The following is an 18,923-nucleotide window of genomic DNA, read 5'->3' as shown; positions in this document are numbered from 1 at the left end:
TGCTGTGGGATCCCTGTGTGGTATTAACTAAGTCAAGTTGTCTTTGACTCGCTTGTAAAATAAGTTTTATCAGAACATTATGAAAGATAAAAAATTGTTACCTAAATGTATTTATTATTTCTGCAGCTGTTGACGACTTCTCCAACAACTGAAGTGCATTAGAATATTTTTATATGACAAACTAAATTGAATTCATGATATCTTGTATATCGCTGGCAGAGCTGCTGAGAGCCACAGGGGGCCCTCAGGCAGGAATTCCATCTCAGTCTTCCCATAGGACCCTGATAGATTTTATTTATGATCTACCAAGTGCAGATTGAAATAAGATATGGCGCAAACGAACAAAAAAACAAACAGGCAAAAGGTAGCAGAATTAGAAATACTCCTCAACCATGGGACCTAGCCAGAGCATTCATTGCACTATCAAATAAAAGTGAAACACGAGTTACTTGGGAGCAAGCCCCATTGAATAAAGTGAGACATCAGTCTCTCACAAAAAGTGCTAAACTGAAAAAAAACAAACATGCTTTAAAAATATTTCTGCTAACACAAACAAGTAAACTCATAACAATTTGGAGATGCTTTGTGGGAGAAGAAAAATTGGGGGAATGTGACAAGGACAGGAGGCAGGTTAGCCAAGTATTCAGATGGTGTTGAGTTCCCATGCCTGCACTAACTTTAGAAAAAAAATTCTAGTCCCCAGATAACTGAAATCCAACTATCTTAAGTTCTCCCTTCCCTTCCCTTCCACTCCTGCCGCTGCCTCCTTAAAGGGGTGTGTGGAGAGGAAGTAAGCAGAAGAGCTGGGACAGATTGGGCAACTGAAATTACTCTGGAAACAATTTCCCGAATGACCCCACCCGTGCTCTTGATCAGGTTAAAGGTATAGATCCTTAGCAGATCAAAGGGTACAGGGCCAACTTTATATTTGCTTAATTAGAATATTTCTATCCTGCCTATTTCTTGAGCCACCCTGCTTAAGGAGGCTTAGAATTAAAAACCACAGTATTAAAACATGAGCCATTAAAACAAAAACAGTATAAAGATTATCCATAAAAGACTGATTTGGGGGGAGCAATTCTAAGCAGGTTTCCTTCAAAGTAAGTCCCATTTTATGCAATGGGACTTACCGTACTCCCAGTCTGAAGGAAACAGCTGTTTTGGAGAGTCGGCTCATTGGCATTATACCCTACTGAAGTCCCTCCTCTTCCCAAACCCCAGTCCCAAGTTGCATCCTGACATCTTCAGGACTGTCCCCACCCAGAGCTGGCAGCCCTACATTCCACACAGTTGCTTCCCCAAAAATTGGCATTTAAAAGTATACTGCCTTTGAATATGGAGCTTCTATCTGGCAATCATTCCTAAAAGGCACTCATGGACCCATCCACTTTCATGAATCTGTCCAATTCCCCTTTACAATCTTCTGAACCAGTGGATGTCTCCTCTTATTTATTCAATGAATTAATCAGGCAGCATGTGATGTAACACTTCCTTTTGGCTATTTGGAACCTACTGCCAATTGAGTTCACTATGGGTGAACTCTTGATGTGAAGCAGAAAAAAATTCTCACCCATTTTCTTCACATCATTCATTCGTTTATAAGTCTCTATATCTATATAGCCAGGGCCGGATTAACAATTAGGCAAATGAGGCACTTGCCTATGGGCTCCCAAGGCTTTTAGGGGCCCCAGGGGCCAGCTTTCCCCCCATCCCAGTCCCCCTCCTCCTGCGGCCCGTGGCTAGTTTGCCTCTTCCTCTGATGGCCCCTTCCCCTCAGCTTGCCTGCCTCACCTCCTCCCCATCACTTACCCCTTTGTCCACCCACCCCCTCCCTCCCCCTCACTTCCCTCGTTGCTGCTTCGCTGTCCATCCGCTTCCCTCTTCATCTGACCCCTCCCCCTTGTTTCCTTCTTTGTCTGCCTGCCCCGCCTCCTCCCCATCTGCCAGTCAAGCCTTGGGGAAACCATCTCTGGAGCGAGAAAACCGCTTCTGCATTTACTGGGCTTGCAAGGCACTTTCGGCCGAGTCAGGCAGGGAGGAAAGGAAAGCTGTTGCAAAACTCCATCTGGGCTCTGGTTGAGTGGTGGGCAGTGGGCACAGGGCACTCCCCCCCCCCACCCAGAAGCAGAAATCCAAATCGCCTGCAGCAAAACAAAGTAGGAAAACCAGCCAGGCAAGCTGGCTCCGTCAGGCTCGCCTGCCCTTCAGCAGCTCCTCTTCTGCGTCTGGCAGCGACAGGCCAGCCAACACTGGCTCTCATATGGCAATGGGACAGGGAGAGAGATGGATTCGGCTGGCAAAGCTTCCTGCGTTGGGAGCTTGCTTCCCCACCCCCCTCGGTAACTTGCAGGCTGCCTCTGTCAGTACCAGAGGACAGATTTTTTAAAAAGTTCCCTTTGCTCTTTCGGCTGCCTCTGCTCTTTCTATCAAGTGCAAATGAGAGGGGGTGGGGGACAACAACTTCCCTTCATTCCCTGGGGAGGGGGAAGGGAAAGAGACAGTGGAAAGCCCAAGTTGTCCGGGAGTGCCTTGAGAAGCCCAGCAAAGTTTCCCTCCAGGTTGTGTGTGCAGTGCTTCTCTGCGAAGGCTGCTCCAGAGCCTCCTGTCAGTTCAGCAAGAAAGTCTTGTTTGTTTCTGTGAGTCAGACTTGTTTGCAGGTGGTCTCTCTCTCTCTCTCTTTCTCTCAGTAGCAGAGGCAGACCCTGCGCTAAGGGTGAAGTGTGTTCGGGGGCAGGGGGGAGGTGGAAGGTGGCCACGGGAAGACAGTGGCGGTGGCGGGAAGGCAGCAGCAGCTGTGGGGAGGCAGTGGAAGGTGGGGGTAAGACAGAGGTAGCTGTGGGGAGGTGGCGGGAAGGCAGGCGCTCTGTCTCTGAGATAATTGGCAAGGCCACCCCTCCCGGGCAATGTTTGACTGCCTAGAGGCACGGGTAATGGGGTGGGTGCTCCAACTTGGAGATAATTTGCAAGGGGGGGCCCCAAGATTTCAACTGCCTAGGGGCCTCCACAGGGTTTAATCCGGCCCTGTATATAGCACATATACCTACATAAGTCGAATAATTGTGTAAAAGAAGCAGGGGCAGCTTTCCTTACCTCTTTTCAGCCAAACTGTTCTATAAGAAATGCCCTCCACTTCTATTTCTGTTTTTTAAAGATTCTTGTTCTCTTTATATTAGCCTCTGAGGATTCCCTATATCATCAACTCAATTTGCATAGTCAGTACTTTCAATATTTTCTATAACCATGTGTCTAATTTTGTTATTTTGTATTTACACAAACATGTGTCTCTAGCAACATAGATACACTTCTTACATCTGGTGAAGTGGGCTTCAATTGCAACAATGCATTGTTACAATACTGCATTTACAAAAGGCCCATTCTCAGATGTCTCACCAATACAACAATAATAACAACCCATTTCTTGAAAAGTTTTAGTATGTAATTATATCACTTCTAATTATTTGGGGATGGGAGGGGGACAAACACAGAAGAATTAGAAAGTAGAATGAGAGAGAAATGAAAGCATAACAGGACTTTTTTTTTTTTGCTTTAACAAGTTACTTTTTTATTATTAAACATTTAAACATTTAACACAGTAATACACAGTAATACACCTTACATACTAAAATATACACATTTACATGTCAACATCGACATCAACCTACTAACATATAACACCTATAACAGGACATTTGATGGGCTTAGCAATATCTCACATTTGCCTCAGCCTCATTGTAGTTTGAAGCCATGGAGAGAGCTTAATTAAAGTTTTACTGTGAACAAAGTGCAGCAAACAGTACCAGGACGTCAGAGTTTCTGGCTATTCTCCTCTGCCTTCCCTGTGACCCTCGTAGCTGCATCATAGAACTGAATGAAAAGTAAAATGGCAGCCCAATCCTGAGAACCACTGTGTAGCCGTGCTCGAGTGTAGAACTAGTGTAGGTGGCCGCAGTCGGCTCCCAAAGGGGAGACGTTACATCAGATGGGGAGGGGGAGCGCAGGTGGATGAGTGAAAGAGAAGCCACCCGTCACCATGGTGATTCTGCCCATGCCCATGCCCACGCCATTGCCCGCTGCTGAGGCCGGGGCAGGAGAGGGTCATGGTTGCGTGGGACCATGGGATTGGCCAGCCCGTTGCATGTCACTGGGAGAGGGGGTGGAAAGCCTGCACCTAAGAGGCTGTCAATCCCCTCACACCCTCCTGCTGTCAGAGACTCTGCCAATGGCAGGCACGGTTAGAGGCATGCACAGACACACAGGAAGCGCGAAGTACAGGAGTTCGCTGCCACAGACAGCGGCTGGAATGTGTGTCTGGAAGTGAACAGACCACCAAGTCCAGCAGACACCCCCCACCCAGAGACCCCCTGTGTTGCCCTGACACCCCCTGCTATGTACACGGAACACCTCCCCCAGGGGCCACAGAACTCAGAGTGCGATTGGCTGTTGGGGAGGGGGCTCGTCAGCTTAGGGTGTGAGGTGCTGGTGAGGCAATTACACCGCTCCCTAAGGGGTTTGCGAGCTCCTGCGGTGATAGGAGAAACCTTTGTTTTCGGTCTCAACAAGTGCCCATGGGTTACACCACCATTTCCATGGACGTAACTTTATGCCTCTCGGGGGGGGGGGCATGTCATGGCCCAATGTCCTTAGGGAGCTGCCTAAGCCTGGCCATGCCCCTGACTCCTCCCCCCTCCTACGCTGGAGCAGCTCGCTCCACCACACTTCCACTAACACTCGGGCACAGCCCTCAGGCCCCGCTGCTCTCAGGCAGGGCAGCGCTCCAGCGACCCCATGCTGATCTAAGTCCCCTCTGCTGCGGTGCTTCTGGACTTATGCGAGTGCAATACTACTTGTGCCAATGTAGTGGATCGTCTGCTCCCACAACACTTTCCGCCTTCCCCTTAGGATTGTGCTCTAAATTCAAATACATTTGTTGAATGAAGCATGATTCCAATTTCACAGTCCCTCAAACTGACTTGACCTCCCTTATATTTATACCTTTAGTCCTCCTCTCTTGATAGCCCTATTAGCCAGCATGGGAGGAGCCTAACAGTTTGAGTACAGGAAAAGGGTAACAATGCAAACAGTTTAATTTTTTTTTCTTTCTTAATTCACAAGGTAGCAGTCTTTCAAAAACAAATTATGTACAATATACAAAACCATAGAGTTTGCCCAAAACCCAGAGCATCATCACACAATGGTGGCAATGCGATGATGACACTTCTAGGTGACATCATCACATCAGGGACAATGATGCACAATGATGTCCCTGTTTGGGGTTGGTGTTTCCCCACTTGCCAGCTGGGGGCCAGTGGATTGCAGCCCCGAAGCCTGGGGGACCCCCTGGCTGGATCAGGGTCTGGCAACCCTAACGCCAGCATTCTATTTTGCCCATGGTACAAAAACCCTTTTAAAATGAAGAAGCGGTGCTTGTTGCTTTTAGCGCAATATTCTCCCTGGAATGCTAGTTTATACATGCAGGAATTTTCTTTGCCTGGGGAAAGTGAAAGACATATCTTATTTCACCATGGAAGTAGTAAAATAGATTTAGAATGATGCCTTTGCTTGAGAAATTACTATCTGAATTTAGGCTAGTGTTTGTCACTAATATAAAAACTTTGTTTGGGTTTGCAGTCCAAGAATGCCCAGCCAACTTGGAATACATGGAATGTGGAAACCCCTGTATTGATACCTGCTCCAACCCAGAAAGGAACAAAGTATGTAAAGCCCCATGTACTGGTGGCTGCTACTGTGCTAAGGGTAAGGAGCTATGCTTGTGTTATTTTTATTCCCTTAGCATTTTCGCTATGCAGTGTACGTTAAAATCTTACCTCTTGCATCCTCTTAATGACCCTGTCAAACAGTTCACTAGCACTTACATTCATTAACATTCCCCCTAGCATTAGAAAGAGCTAAGATCAGTGCTTAATTGCTAGAACAAATGATGACAGACAGAGGTTTTTTTGTAGCAGGAACTCCTTTGCATATTAGGCCATACCCCCTGATGTAGCCAATCCTCCAAGAGCTTCCAGGGCTCTTAGTACAAGGCCTGCTGTAAGCTCCAGGAGGATTGGCTACATCAGGGTGTGTGGCCTAATATACAAAGGAATTCCTGCTACAAAAAAAAGCCCTGATGACAGGGATCAAAACTGCTCCTATCATGACTGCCATTGAAATCTTTCCTCGGATCCCAGAAAAAGGAAAGACATTATGCGCATTCTCAAAAGGAATTTCTCATTTTCACTTCACAATTTTCAGTACTGAGCTCCAGCAATGAAACCATGTTCTGCAGCTATGACCCCTGCTTAATTTTAACTCATATGTACCCTGGTATATTGGTACTCACTTGAAGCCCAAATAAACTGGAAATATCATAGAAATTATTTGTATTTGAAGCTGTTTCCATGTGATTATGATTCAAGCAGCTACCCAAACATTGAAGAATTTGAAAATGCACAAACTGCTTCTGTCCTCTGTTACTTGTAATAGTCATATATAACTACCATAATTACTGTTATCTATCACCCTGTCCCAAACTTTTAAATTTTGCTTAGCAGTGTTATTTACTGGTATATAACTAAGGTGAAACAGATTTCTTCCAGTGGTCCAATGACTGTCTTTTGTTTCTCTTCTGTTGGAACAGGAACAATTCTTGATGACATTAGCAGCAAAAAATGCATCCCCATTGGCAGCTGTCCTTGCACCTCTCAAGGCAAAGTCTATAGAGCTGGAGAGACCTACTCCACTCCCTGCCAAAACTGGTACTGTTATACACTTGCTAGTTGCAATATAACAAGTTAGTAGAATTTAACCTAAACGCTCTTCCAAAGCTAGCAGAGCTAGCTAACTTAAAATCTGGACACCAGTGTACTTCTTTGGAAAGTTCAAGACCTTCAAATTAAAATTTACTTCTTGATAAAAGAGAAGTTGGAGCACTTTCAGGGCAATGAAGCCAGGAATATTTTATGTAGTTAGGGTCCCCTTCAGCTGCTCTGGCCATATAGATCCATCCATACTAATCTAGCTTTAAGGATAGGCTATTATAATCAGGGCCCTGACATCACCATTGTTTCACACAGGGTTTTCCAGTAGGAAATCATTTGCATATTAGACCACACCCCCAATGCCAAGCCAGCTGGAACTGCATTCCTGCATTTTTTATTTAAAAAAGCCCTGATTATAATGCACTCTATATTGGGTTGCCTTAAAAGACAACTCAGAAATTTCACTTGGTGCAAAACTTTGCTGCCTGGTTACTGTTGGGCAAGGAACTAGGAACATACATGTCACACAAACATTCTGCAGACATTCCATTGGTTACCAATCAGTTACTGAGTTCAATTCAAGGTTCTTGTTATTACTTACAAATAATATAATTGCCTGGGCCCACATACCTGTAGGACCTGTTATGTTCATCTGCAACAGCTTCACTTATCTAAGTGAAGCCATGTTAAGGTACCTTCCTGAAAATTGGTACGATTGGCAGCTGGCCATACACATTCATTCTCATTGGTGGCCCCCATCTAGTGGAATGGCCTGCTTGAGGAGGTCAGGAAGGCTCCTACACGGCTATCATTCTGCAGAAATGTCCATTGAGAATTACCGCTGATCAAGAGGGCATTTAAAAAACAGATTAGAACAGTGGGAGCATGAAACAGCTAGGAAGGGCCCTTTTAAAATTTAACAGGATTGTAGTTTATTGCAGTGATTATTGTAGGTATCATCTTGCGTTTTCTACACTCTCATATCTTGTCATCCACTCTCCATATTGTTTATAGTCGATCTTGCCTTAGATAGTTTACTGTTCTCATTGTACTCTAATTTTGTGACCTTCATCATTACATTGTTCATCGGTTGTCTTAAGCTGTCTGATTGCACTGCTTTATTCTTTAATCTACCTACAGTATCCATTACAGTGGTGGATTATAAATAAAATAAATAAATGACTCAAAATGATGCAAAGTATTTGTGGTCACCACAAGGACTTTGACTCAGACAAGTGATAGGAGCCCTAAGATGCACGTGGTGCTTAGGGAGAAGGGGCTACAATCTCTTCCCCTACCATTGTCGTGTCCTGAAACACTGCCAGAAAGCTGCTGTATGCTCTGTCGAGAAATAAATGTGCAGCTATGTCTATTATTTATGTTTTCCCCAGGATCCAAAAATAATGCAAGAGAAGATTTAAGCCCCCACCAATACGGTCACTCCAATCTCCCTTGCTGTCACCCTACATGATTGCTATTTGCCCCTAAATTATATGTTAGGAACTTCCATTAAAAATTCCAACATAACTTGTAGTTTGCCTTCACTATCCACCATCTTTGAGAAATAATAAAATATATAAATAAAATATATATAAAATATATACCACAAGTTAGGAAAGGCACAAACAGGTATAAGAGAAGGCCTGCATGGTTAACAAACAAAGTAATGGACCTGTAAAAGGTAAGAAGGACTCCTTTAAGCGGTGGAAACCTAGTCCAAGTGAGATTAATAAAAGGGAACACAGGCTGTGGCAAATCAAATGCAAGACTGTGATCAGGCAGGCAAAAAGGGACTATGAGGAGCATATTGCAAAAAACATAGACCAACAATAAAAATTTCTTCAAATATATTAGAAGCAGGAAACCAGCGAGGGAGGCTGTGGGGCCCTTGGATGACCAAGGGGTCGAAGGATTACTGAAGGAGGATAGAGAAATGGCTGAGAAGCTGAATGCATTTTTTGCCTCCGTCTTCACTGTGGAAGATGAGAAGTGTTTGCCTGCTCCAGAACCACTTATATTGGAAGGGGTGTTGAAAGACCTGAGTCAGATTGAGGTGACAAGAGAGGAGGTCCTACAACTGATAGATGAATTAAAAACTAATAAGTCACCAGGTCCAGATGGCATATATCCAAGAGTTCGGAAAGAACTCAAAGTTGTACTTGTGGATCTTCTGACAAAAATATGTAATCTTTCATTGAAATCTGCCTCCGTTCCTGAGGACTGGAAGGTAGCAAATGTCACCCCCCATCTTTCAAAAGGATTCCAGAGGAGATCTGGGAAACTACAGGCCAGTCAGTCTGACTTCAATACCGGGAAAGTTGGTAGAAAACTTTATCAAGGACAGAATGAGTAGGCACATTGATGAACATGAGTTATTGAGGAAGACTCAGCATGGGCTCTGTAAGGGAAGATCTTGCCTCACTAACCTGTTACATTTCTTTGAGGGGGTGAACAAACATGTGGACAAAGGAGACCCGATAGATATTGTTTACCTTGACTTCCAGAAAGCTTTTGATAAAGTTCCTCATCAAAGGCTCCTTAGTGAGCTTGAGAGTCATGGAGTAAAAGGACAGGCCCTCTTGTGGATCAAAAACTGGCTAATTAATAGGAAGCAGAGAGTGAATATAAATGGACAGTCTTCACAATGGAGGACGGTAAGCAGTGGAGTTGCCGCAGGGCTCAGTACTGGGTCCCATGCTCTTTAACTTGTTCATAATGATTTGGAGTTGAGAGTAAGCAGTGAAGTGGCCAAGTTTGCAGATGACACTAAATTGTTCAGGGTGGTGAGAACCAGAGAGGATTGTGAGGCACTCCAAAGGGATCTGTTGAGGCTGGGTGAGTGGGCGTCAATGTGGCAGATGAGGTTCAATGTGGCCAAGTGCAAAGTAATGCACATTGGGGCCAAAAACCCCAGCTACAAATATAAGTTGACAGGGTGTGAACTGGCAGAGACTGACCAAGAGAGAGATCTTGGGGTTATGGTAGATAACTCACTGAAAATGTCAAGACAGTGTGCGATTGCAATAAAAAAGGCCAACACCATGCTGGGAATTATTAGGAAGGGAATTGAAAACAAATCAGCCAGCATCATAATGCCCCTGTATAAATCGATGGTGTGGTCTCATTTGGAATACTGTGTGCAATTCTGGTCACTGCACCTCAAAAAAAATATTATAGAATTGGAAAAAGTGCAGAAAAGGGCAACTAGAATGATTAAAGGGTTGGAACACTTTCCCTATGAAGAAAGGTTAAAACACTTGGGGCTCTTTAGCTTGGAGAAACGTCGACTGCGGGGTGACATGATAGAGGTATACAAGATTATGCATGGGATGGAGAAGGTAGAGAAACGTATTTTTCGGTCCATAAGGCGCTCCGGACCATAGGACGCACCTTCCTCCAGGGGGGCGATCTGCTGCCTCCGCCTCCAATCCCGGTGCTTCCCCCGCGCCTGCCTGGCTCCAGCTCTGCTTCCAGCAAGCGCTGGGATCGCTCCACACTGCCCCCACCGCAAACCCAGCGCTTTGCGAGCACCGACTGCGGAGCGGGCAGCGTGCTTCCTCCGTGCCTGTCTGCCTGGCTCCAGCTCTGACGCTTACAGCAAGTGCCAGGACCGCTCCCTCTGCCCTCCGATCCTGGCGCTTGCTTTAAGCATCAGAGCTGGAGCCAGGCAGACAGGCACGGAGGAAGCACGCTGCCCCCTCCGCAGCCGGCGCTCACGAAGCTCTGTGTTTGCGGAGGGGGCGCGTGCTTCCTCCGTGCCTGTCTGCCTGGCTCCAGCTCTGATGCTTAAAGCAAGCGCCGGGATCGGAGGGAGCGATCCTGGTGCTTGCTTTAAGCATCAGAGCTGGAGCCAGGCAGACAGGCACGGAGGAAGCACACTGCCCCCTCCACAGCCAGCGCTCGCGAAGCGCTGGGTTTGCGGTGGGGGCAGTGTGGAGCGATCCCAGCGCTTGCTGGAAGCAAAGTTGGAGCCAGGCAGGCAGGCGCGGGGGAAGCGCCAGGATCGGAGGCGGAGGCAGCGGATCCCCCCCCCCCCCCGAGGAAGGTACGTCGCTCCATAAGACGCACACACTTCCCCCCCACACTTTTTTTTTGGGGGGGGGAAGTGCATCTTATGGTCCAAAAAATACGGTACTTTTCTCCCTTTCTCACAATACAAGAACTCGTGGGCATTTAATGAAATTGCTGAACAGTTGGATTAGAATGGATAAAAGGAGGTACTTCTTCACCCAAAGGGTGATTAACATGTGGAATTCATGTGGAATTCACTGCCACAGGAGGTGGTAGCAGCTACAAGCATAGTCAGCTTCAAGAGGGTGTTAGATAAAAATATGGAGCAGAGGTCCATCAGTGGCTATTAGCCACAGTGTGTGTGTGTGTGTGTGTGTGTGTGTGTGTATATAAAAAATTTTGGCCACTGTGTGACAAAGGGTGTTGGACTGGATGGGCCATTGGCCTGATCCAACATGGCTTCTCTTATGTTCTTAATACTGAAGGCAGAGTTAATAAGGTATAATAGCAGTTTACAGAAAGTTTGCAACATGATCTGCATACTTTCTTCAGTGGAATGTATTTATTTTCTGATGACGAGACAGAAAAGCATTGTTTCTAAACATGGGTTACAAAGGTTTTTTTACGACATTATGTAGGAAGGCAGAAGTATCTATTATTTAAAAGCTTCATATATTTATAGAGGCTTATTGCAAATTTAACCAAGTTTTACCATAGGCTATGTTAGCAGTAAAGAAGGAAAAAACTAATCCATGTTAGTATTATGTTGACATCTCCTTGATAGTCTGTACCAAAATCTGTCTCTGAAAACACTGTCCTGATTGTCCTGAGCTGGTCCCATGTGTTTCTTCTACATAGCTATCCTTGTAAGTTAAAATATTCTTTTTATTTTGTAGTACCTGCACTGGAGGAAAATGGCATTGCTTATCATTGCCCTGTTCGGGAAATTGCAATGTAGAACGAGGATTTTACATAACCACATTTGATAGGAAACAATTTATTTTCCATGGCAACTGCCACTATGTCTTAGCTAAGGTATCTATTTATCATTTTGTGGGCTTTTTGTGGGGATCTTTTATGATCATATAAAGGTACTGGATAGCATTACTGGGTGACTTGATGTACTTCATATTGAGTTTTGTAAAATGATTTGTCCAGTCACATGGCTGAATCCTTGTACAGATGTCTTCCATGATAATACTGAATGGGTAGCCACCCTGAGCCACTTGGTGGGAAGGGCGGGATATAAATCATAAAGTAAAGTAAAGTAAAGTAAATGAGTGTCTTTTAATATTTCACACAGCATTTGTAGTTAAGAACTGGCACATGATGTTTGGCGTTTGAGTGCTAGGAAAATGTCATTTCTCCGCAGCCAAAGCACTCAGAAAACAGATTCCACCATCATTTGGTGAACATAACTTAAATGGAAGGCATTAAGGGCACTGCCAGATTTTACATAGCAAACATGTATAAAACAGAAGAAAGTTAAGTAGTTAGAGGCACCAAGAAAATGCAGAAAATGCAAAAAATGCAAACCAACTCCAGCTAAAATTGCAGCCTCATAAAATATGTATAACTGTTTGCATAAGGTTGTTGTTATGCCAGTGTTTCTTACAGAAATTTCATCAGTCCTGGAGACAGACTTTCTTTTAACATTTATATGTTTGTTTAGGGATTCGGATCCAGAAAGGATTACCAGATTTTGTTAATTGGTGCTTAAAGATGTATGTCACACTTAGTTTCTGTTTTTTCTTTGAGGGTGTATGAACATCAGAGACTTTTGTCACATAAAGCGTGGAGCTTCTATAAAACTTTTGAATATGGTCCAGAAAGGGTCAGTTCTCAAGGCTATTGAAATCAGAGGGGCTTAAGTGTTTAGTTGTGTGCTTAATACCCATTAAGGCTTAAGCATCCTTAACTTTTTTTTGGCAGCACAAAATGTACTTTCCGTCATTCAATTTTAAGTAGTTTAAAAATATGTGTGGTAGGTCACACCTGTGCCTAAATGGAATGTATTTACTGATTTGAAATATTGATACCTCACCCTTTTTCAGGCAGAGCTCAGGGCAATTTACATTAAAATTCCAGAAGGCATAAACATGAAAAATCATACTTAAAACAAATACAAAAGGCAGTTAAAATACAATTATGATCAAATTTTGCACAGAACAGACTTCCAAAACAGTATCACATAGAATATAGCTCAGCACACACCCTTTTGAAAGGCCTTTGTAAAAGACCTGATAGATATCTTCAGGCAAGCAATATCATAAAGCCAGAGCAACACACACTAAAATACTCACCCTCTAATGGAGGCCAATGAACAAGATTGACAATATGCAAGGGATGTGTAGATATGCATAGCCTTTTCAGATAAATCTTCCTTGTAAATAGATGTATGTAACACCTTTCTGTTCTGAGCTGATCTCATCAGAGCCTGATCTCATCAGATCTTGGAAGCTAAGCAGGGTTGGACCAGGTTAGTGCTTGGATGGGAGACCTCTGAAGAAGCCCAGGATTGCTACACAAAGACAGGCAATGGCCCCAGTTCATCTCTTGCCTCAAAAACCATATGGAGTCACCCTAAATCAGCAGTGACTTGACAGCATTTTTCGCCTCTAAAATCTTTCCATGTTATGATGATACCATTGATTGCTTGTTATAGGTTAGGAAGGGGTACATCGATTCTATGTGGCACCTATTCCTCATCTCTCCCTACACGATTGTTGGTGTCAGATCAACATTCATTTTAGTTGCTGGATATAACTTCAACATTCTTTATTTTATTTTATTTTATTTTATTTTATTTTATTTATATCCCGCCCTACCCCACCGAGGTGGGCTCAGGGCGGCTTACAACAGTAAAAGCTAACAGAAATCGGTTTAAATATGATTAAAATTATATAATAAAAACAAAAAAACCTAAAAATACATAAAACTCACATCGGTATACACTATGCTACATTTTCCTTAAATCAGTCCTTCAATTTCCAATATTCAGTAATCTGATGTTTGAGATTTAGTATTCGGCATTCTGATCACAATTAATTATATGCCAACCGGAAGAGGGTTGTTTTACAGGCCCTGCGGAACTGCTCCAGGTTCCGCAGGGCCCTCACCTCCTCCAGGAGCTGATTCCACCAACAGGGAGCTGCAATCGAGAAGGCCCTGTACCTGGTCGCTTTCAGACGGGCCTCCTTTGGCCCAGGGATTACAAGGAGGTTCTGAGACCCCGACCTCAGCACTCTCTGGGGAACATGTGGGGAGAGACGGTCCCTAAGGTAGGCAGGTCCCAGACCATATTCTGTGCATATGCTTCCCCCACTTCCCCTATAATACATGTTTCCCCAAGTAGAAACCTGCCTCAGCTTACAAACCCCTCTCAGTGAATGGGAACAAATACAGTTTGCATTTTAAAAAGTTTTGAGAGGCCAGAAATTTACTAGATGAAATCTACAATGCATTGGACTGGGGCTCTTTTCTGATTACTGGTGACACATATTGAATAGACTAATAGCTATGTTGCATTGTTATATTCTTGAAGCATTTATTTCTAATTCTAGAATCTGAATTAAAAGTTTTAACATTTTTAAAAAATTAAAATTATAAATAAACTGGTATGGCTTGCTCCCTAACCCATATTCTGCTCATCACTATCATCCACAATGTCCTTCTTGTTCAGAACAATTACAACATTCATGGTGCATTTTTTGATCTCATTTTCAGGATACAGATGGTTCCTTTGTGATCATTGGAGAGATTGTTCAGTGTGGTTCTTCAGACACTATGACATGCTTGAAGAATGTTTTAATCACACTAGGAGTTACTGTAAGTTGCTGGTGAAATTATGTTTGCAAGCATTGTCTGTGCCTTAGATTACACTGCTGAAGAAATCGTACACTAGTTGTTTTCTTTAGTGTTGCCATTTGCCTGGAGAAATATGTCCTGTCCCTTTAACAGAAGTTCAGATGTAAAGGTAGCCCCATGTGCAAGCACCAGTCATTTCCTACTCTGGAGTGACACGACGTTTTCACATCAGACTTTTTAATGGGGTGGTTTGCCATTGCCTTCCCCAGTCATCTACACCCCCCCCCCCTGCAGCAAGCTGGATACTCATTTTACCAACCTTGGAGGATGGAAGGCTGAGTCAACCTTGAGCTAGCTACTGGAACCCAGCTTCTGCCAGGATCGAACAGGTTGTGAGCAGAAAGCTTGGATCGCAGTACTTCAGCCTTACCACCCTGCGCCACAGGGCAGAAGTTTACTGGGATGTTATTTGCTAGGTAATGTTATTTACTACCACACCATGGAAAGTTTCAGCTGCCCATTTCAATATACTAAGCCTCTGTTAAAGGCACAGGACATAATTTTTTTCCTCCAGGCTTGCTAGCAACCCTAATGAACCTTTATTTTAATACAATAAGCTTCTCCTAATTATCAACTGAGCTGCTCTAATTTCATGAAATGTTCATAAATATTGTAATTCCTCAGTGGAGTGAACTCTCAGCACAAAGGCAAAATCTATGAGCGAAATAGAAATGGTATGAGTAGGGATGGGCTTGAACTGCAAACTGTGAGGCTGGTTCACAAACTGAACTAGTTTGTATCAGTTTGTGACCTGCTTTCTGCTCCCCTTGAAAAACAGCAGGGAGCAGAAAGCAGGGATTTCCCCCACGAAAAGTGTCAGGGAGCAGAAAGCACAAGTTTAAATGGTTCCAAGCCATTTAAATCCCTGCTTTCTGCTCTTTATGAACTGCCACAAATTGTTCATGGAGGCTCTTCAGTTCACAGACCATGAACCAGCCAAAATTCATTATGAACCTTTGGTTGTGAGCCAGTTCATGCCCATCCAGAGATATCAGTTTCCAGTTGCCTTCTGGTTTCTCAGGAGTGTTTGTGTTACTTTCTGGTGAATTTAATTGTTAGGGAAAAAACTTTGGAGAGCTCCACATACTATAATGTAATCACATATGACAGATGTTGGGTTCAGGATCTCTACTCTGTGTCCTGTGTAACAGTCACATATGAGTTGCAGATTCTCCTCAATTCCCCTGCATGTAGTACCCAATTCAGATTGTGATTGTGGCATTCATGGAGAAGGAGCTTCAGCATATACACCCTTTACATGACCTGAAATGGTCCATGGGGGTAGTATTTTGTCTGTTGGGGAACTCAAAAGTGTACACATGGATTTCCTGAATGGACAAACAGTGCACTTCTGAAACTTGTTAATTGGGAAAATGGCACAAGGTGTGCGTGGGAGGGGGAGGCCTAATGTATGCATGCCTGAGGTTTAGGAGGAAGAGATGAGGTGATCAAGTCTGATTTTTTAGTGTTGCAGTAGAAATTGGCTAGAATGACTTTTTTTGTGAAATGGCTTGGATATCTGTTTAGTTTATTTTAATTTATTTTATTAATCTCCTTTTTTCTTTGCAGAATGTAAAAGTGTGTGCCTGTGGAAATGTCTATATCAATAATGTAATTGCTGCGTTGCCCTTAACTAAAGGTCATTATACAGTTTCATTCTTAATTTCTAAAGACTAAGTCATATATATATATATATTCTATTTGGACTGATCTGTAGCAGGACATATCTTTGTTGTTTTATTAGATGGTGTCACCCTCTTTAGACCATCAACATTTTATGTGAACATTGTGACATCTTCACGAATACAAATTCAAGTGCAACTAAAACCTACAATGCAAGTCTTCATAACAATAGATGAAACTTACCACAATCGAACATCTGGTAATAGTAGTTTTTTTTCTTGCTTTTTGTCTGTCTGCTATAAGGTTTTTCAAAGTTACTTGATTGTTGGGTCCACCTTGATTTTAAACAACCATGACTCAGACATATTTATTGCCATTAAAACCCACTCTGTCATAGGATCCCCTCTATTCTCCTGCCATCTAAACAGTGTGTACTCTCTCAAAGGCAAAGTGTGATGGTTGGGGGGAAAAAAATGGTTTTGAGGACAGTTCACCATAAGAGTCATTGCAACCTTGTCATTTCTGGGGAAAACCTGTCATTTCTGGGGAAAACCTGGAAGTGACATAGGGTAACTGTTATCAGATAATTGTTCAAACTTTGTTCCATTTGTTCTAGGACTTATTCTGGGCATAAATCCATTGATTCATGAAGTACTCTGTAGCCTCTGTGCTCTCATCTTGGCTTCTTGATAATAGCAGACAGGAAAACAAGTTGATTGCAGAGAAGAGAGAGTAAAATCACTGTAGCAGCCACCAAAGAAAAGAGCAAGCTGGACATACTGGGGTGATGGTGGTGGTTTCACTCCCTTTTCTCTGCGGTCAGCTGAACTGATCCTTCTTCAGGGCACCATGACAATTCTACTGTCTCCCCTGGTCTGGTGTGACTCTACCTGATTCCTTTAACAGATTGTTTCAAAAACTATGCACAGTTTTTGGGTTGGATTTTGTATCTTGTGGTTTTCTTCTTCCTCATTCTACCCAGGACTGTGTGGAAATTTCAATAATATAGAGACTGACGATTTTCAAACTGTTAGTGGGATTGTGGAAGATTCACCTTCAGCTTTTGGAAACTCATGGAAGATCATGGCCAGCTGTGCTGATGTTCAAGACATAATTGAAGATCCCTGTCTGAGGAGTGAAGATAAAGGTGCCACCACCAGCATTTCTTTTTAAGTGCACTTAGTATTTTAAATATTAAAATCTAATATGCCTTGCCCTGGGTAGCCTAGGCTTGCCCAATTTCATCAGCTCTCAGAAGTTAAGCAGGGTCAGCCTGGCTAGTATTTGGATGGGAGACCGCCAAGGAAGTTCGGGGTTATGACAGGGAGGCAGCTAATTGCAAATCACCTCTGAACATCTTTTGCCTTGAAAACCCTACAGGATCACGATAAGTTATATGTGACTTCACAGTACTTTCCACTGCCACCACCAATATTTTAAAATTTGTCATGTGTTTAGAATTTGGATAGAACTTCTGGAAAGTTCAAAGTACCTCAAAACAAATCCCCTTGCAATAGCACTGTAAGATAGGGTCAGTATTATTTTCATTATGGTGCAGATGGAAATCTTAAATATAACAGATGATTAAGGCCCCCTACGGAATTCATCATAGAGGGGAGGTTCATACTTGGGGCTTCCTAATTCAGTATGTTAGCTACAATCTACTCTGTCTATCACTTAGGTATCTCTCACACGTTGTGTGTATGCAGGGTGTGTAAGTGTGCACACTCCCTTCAAGGGTTCTTGCAATGTACAAACCCTCTTTCTACCTACACAGACACTCTGACAATTTTAATAATAATAATAATAATAATAATAATAATAATAATAATAATAATAATAATAATAATAAATCCAAGCGGGTAGCCGTGTTGGTCTGAAGCAGTTGAACAAAGTAGGAGTCAAGGTGAACCTTTAAGACCAACCAATTTTTATTTAGAACGTAAGCTTACGTTCTAAATAAAAATTGGTTGGTCTTAAAGGTTCACCTTGACTCCTACTTTGTTCAATAATAATAGTAATGATAATAAGAATGTACATATCCAGCTGAATTGTCAAAACACTTAATACAATCTCAGTGACAAGAATAACTGTTCAGAGTAACCAATTATTATCATCAACATATTACAGAATGACAGGTAAAAGTTCACTTAAAAGGTACCCTGTACATTCACAGCTAAACTGAAATATTGACCAGAAAATTGCAGTCACTGACACAGCCATTCTACTACAGAGTTAATGGAAGATAACAGGTTTTGTCCTCTTCACAGTTTCCCCAAATGCAGCATTTTATGGTTGCTGACAAATGTGAATGGCAGCTAGTCCTCTATATTAAGAATGGTCTATGCAGTTTGTTTCATAATAAGGGGCTGGTTCTGACCAGGGGTCTTTTTGTAGAAAAATAGGTGGTGGAGCTCATCCAGGGATTGTTATGCAGCTGCACCTATTATTCAATGGACAAGGTGGGAAGGAGCAGGTGGAACTCTCAGAAAGGTCCAGGAGCTGTGCTCCTGTGAGCTCCCACTGAATCTGAGGCCTGCTTCTGGCCCCCTCTTGCAATGTAAATGCCCGATACCTCAATCCCGTGTGTGTTTACTCCAAATTAAGTTCTGCAGAGATCAATGGGTTTTATACTTATTGCAACCTTTGTATATAAAGTAGCTT

The 18,923-nt window shown here is 43.1% G+C and overlaps 1 protein-coding gene across 1 annotated transcript in view; it reads left to right on the top strand.

Annotated features, from left to right (window-relative positions):
• Positions 1–18,923, top strand: part of LOC132589665 (mucin-5B-like) — a 126,264-nt gene that overhangs the window by 11,233 nt on the left and 96,108 nt on the right. Inside the window, exons 7-13 of the mRNA XM_060262400.1 lie at positions 5,629–5,754; positions 6,638–6,755; positions 11,666–11,804; positions 14,496–14,597; positions 16,206–16,275; positions 16,381–16,518; positions 17,242–17,406. Coding sequence (XP_060118383.1) covers positions 5,629–5,754; positions 6,638–6,755; positions 11,666–11,804; positions 14,496–14,597; positions 16,206–16,275; positions 16,381–16,518; positions 17,242–17,406 — 858 coding nt within the window. The remainder of the gene's footprint in view (positions 1–5,628; positions 5,755–6,637; positions 6,756–11,665; positions 11,805–14,495; positions 14,598–16,205; positions 16,276–16,380; positions 16,519–17,241; positions 17,407–18,923) is intronic.

This window comes from Heteronotia binoei, chromosome 21, assembly GCF_032191835.1.
Source record: "Heteronotia binoei isolate CCM8104 ecotype False Entrance Well chromosome 21, APGP_CSIRO_Hbin_v1, whole genome shotgun sequence".
In the NCBI taxonomy this organism is placed as follows: domain Eukaryota; kingdom Metazoa; phylum Chordata; class Lepidosauria; order Squamata; family Gekkonidae; genus Heteronotia; species Heteronotia binoei.
This window is presented reverse-complemented; position numbering and strand designations above follow the sequence as displayed.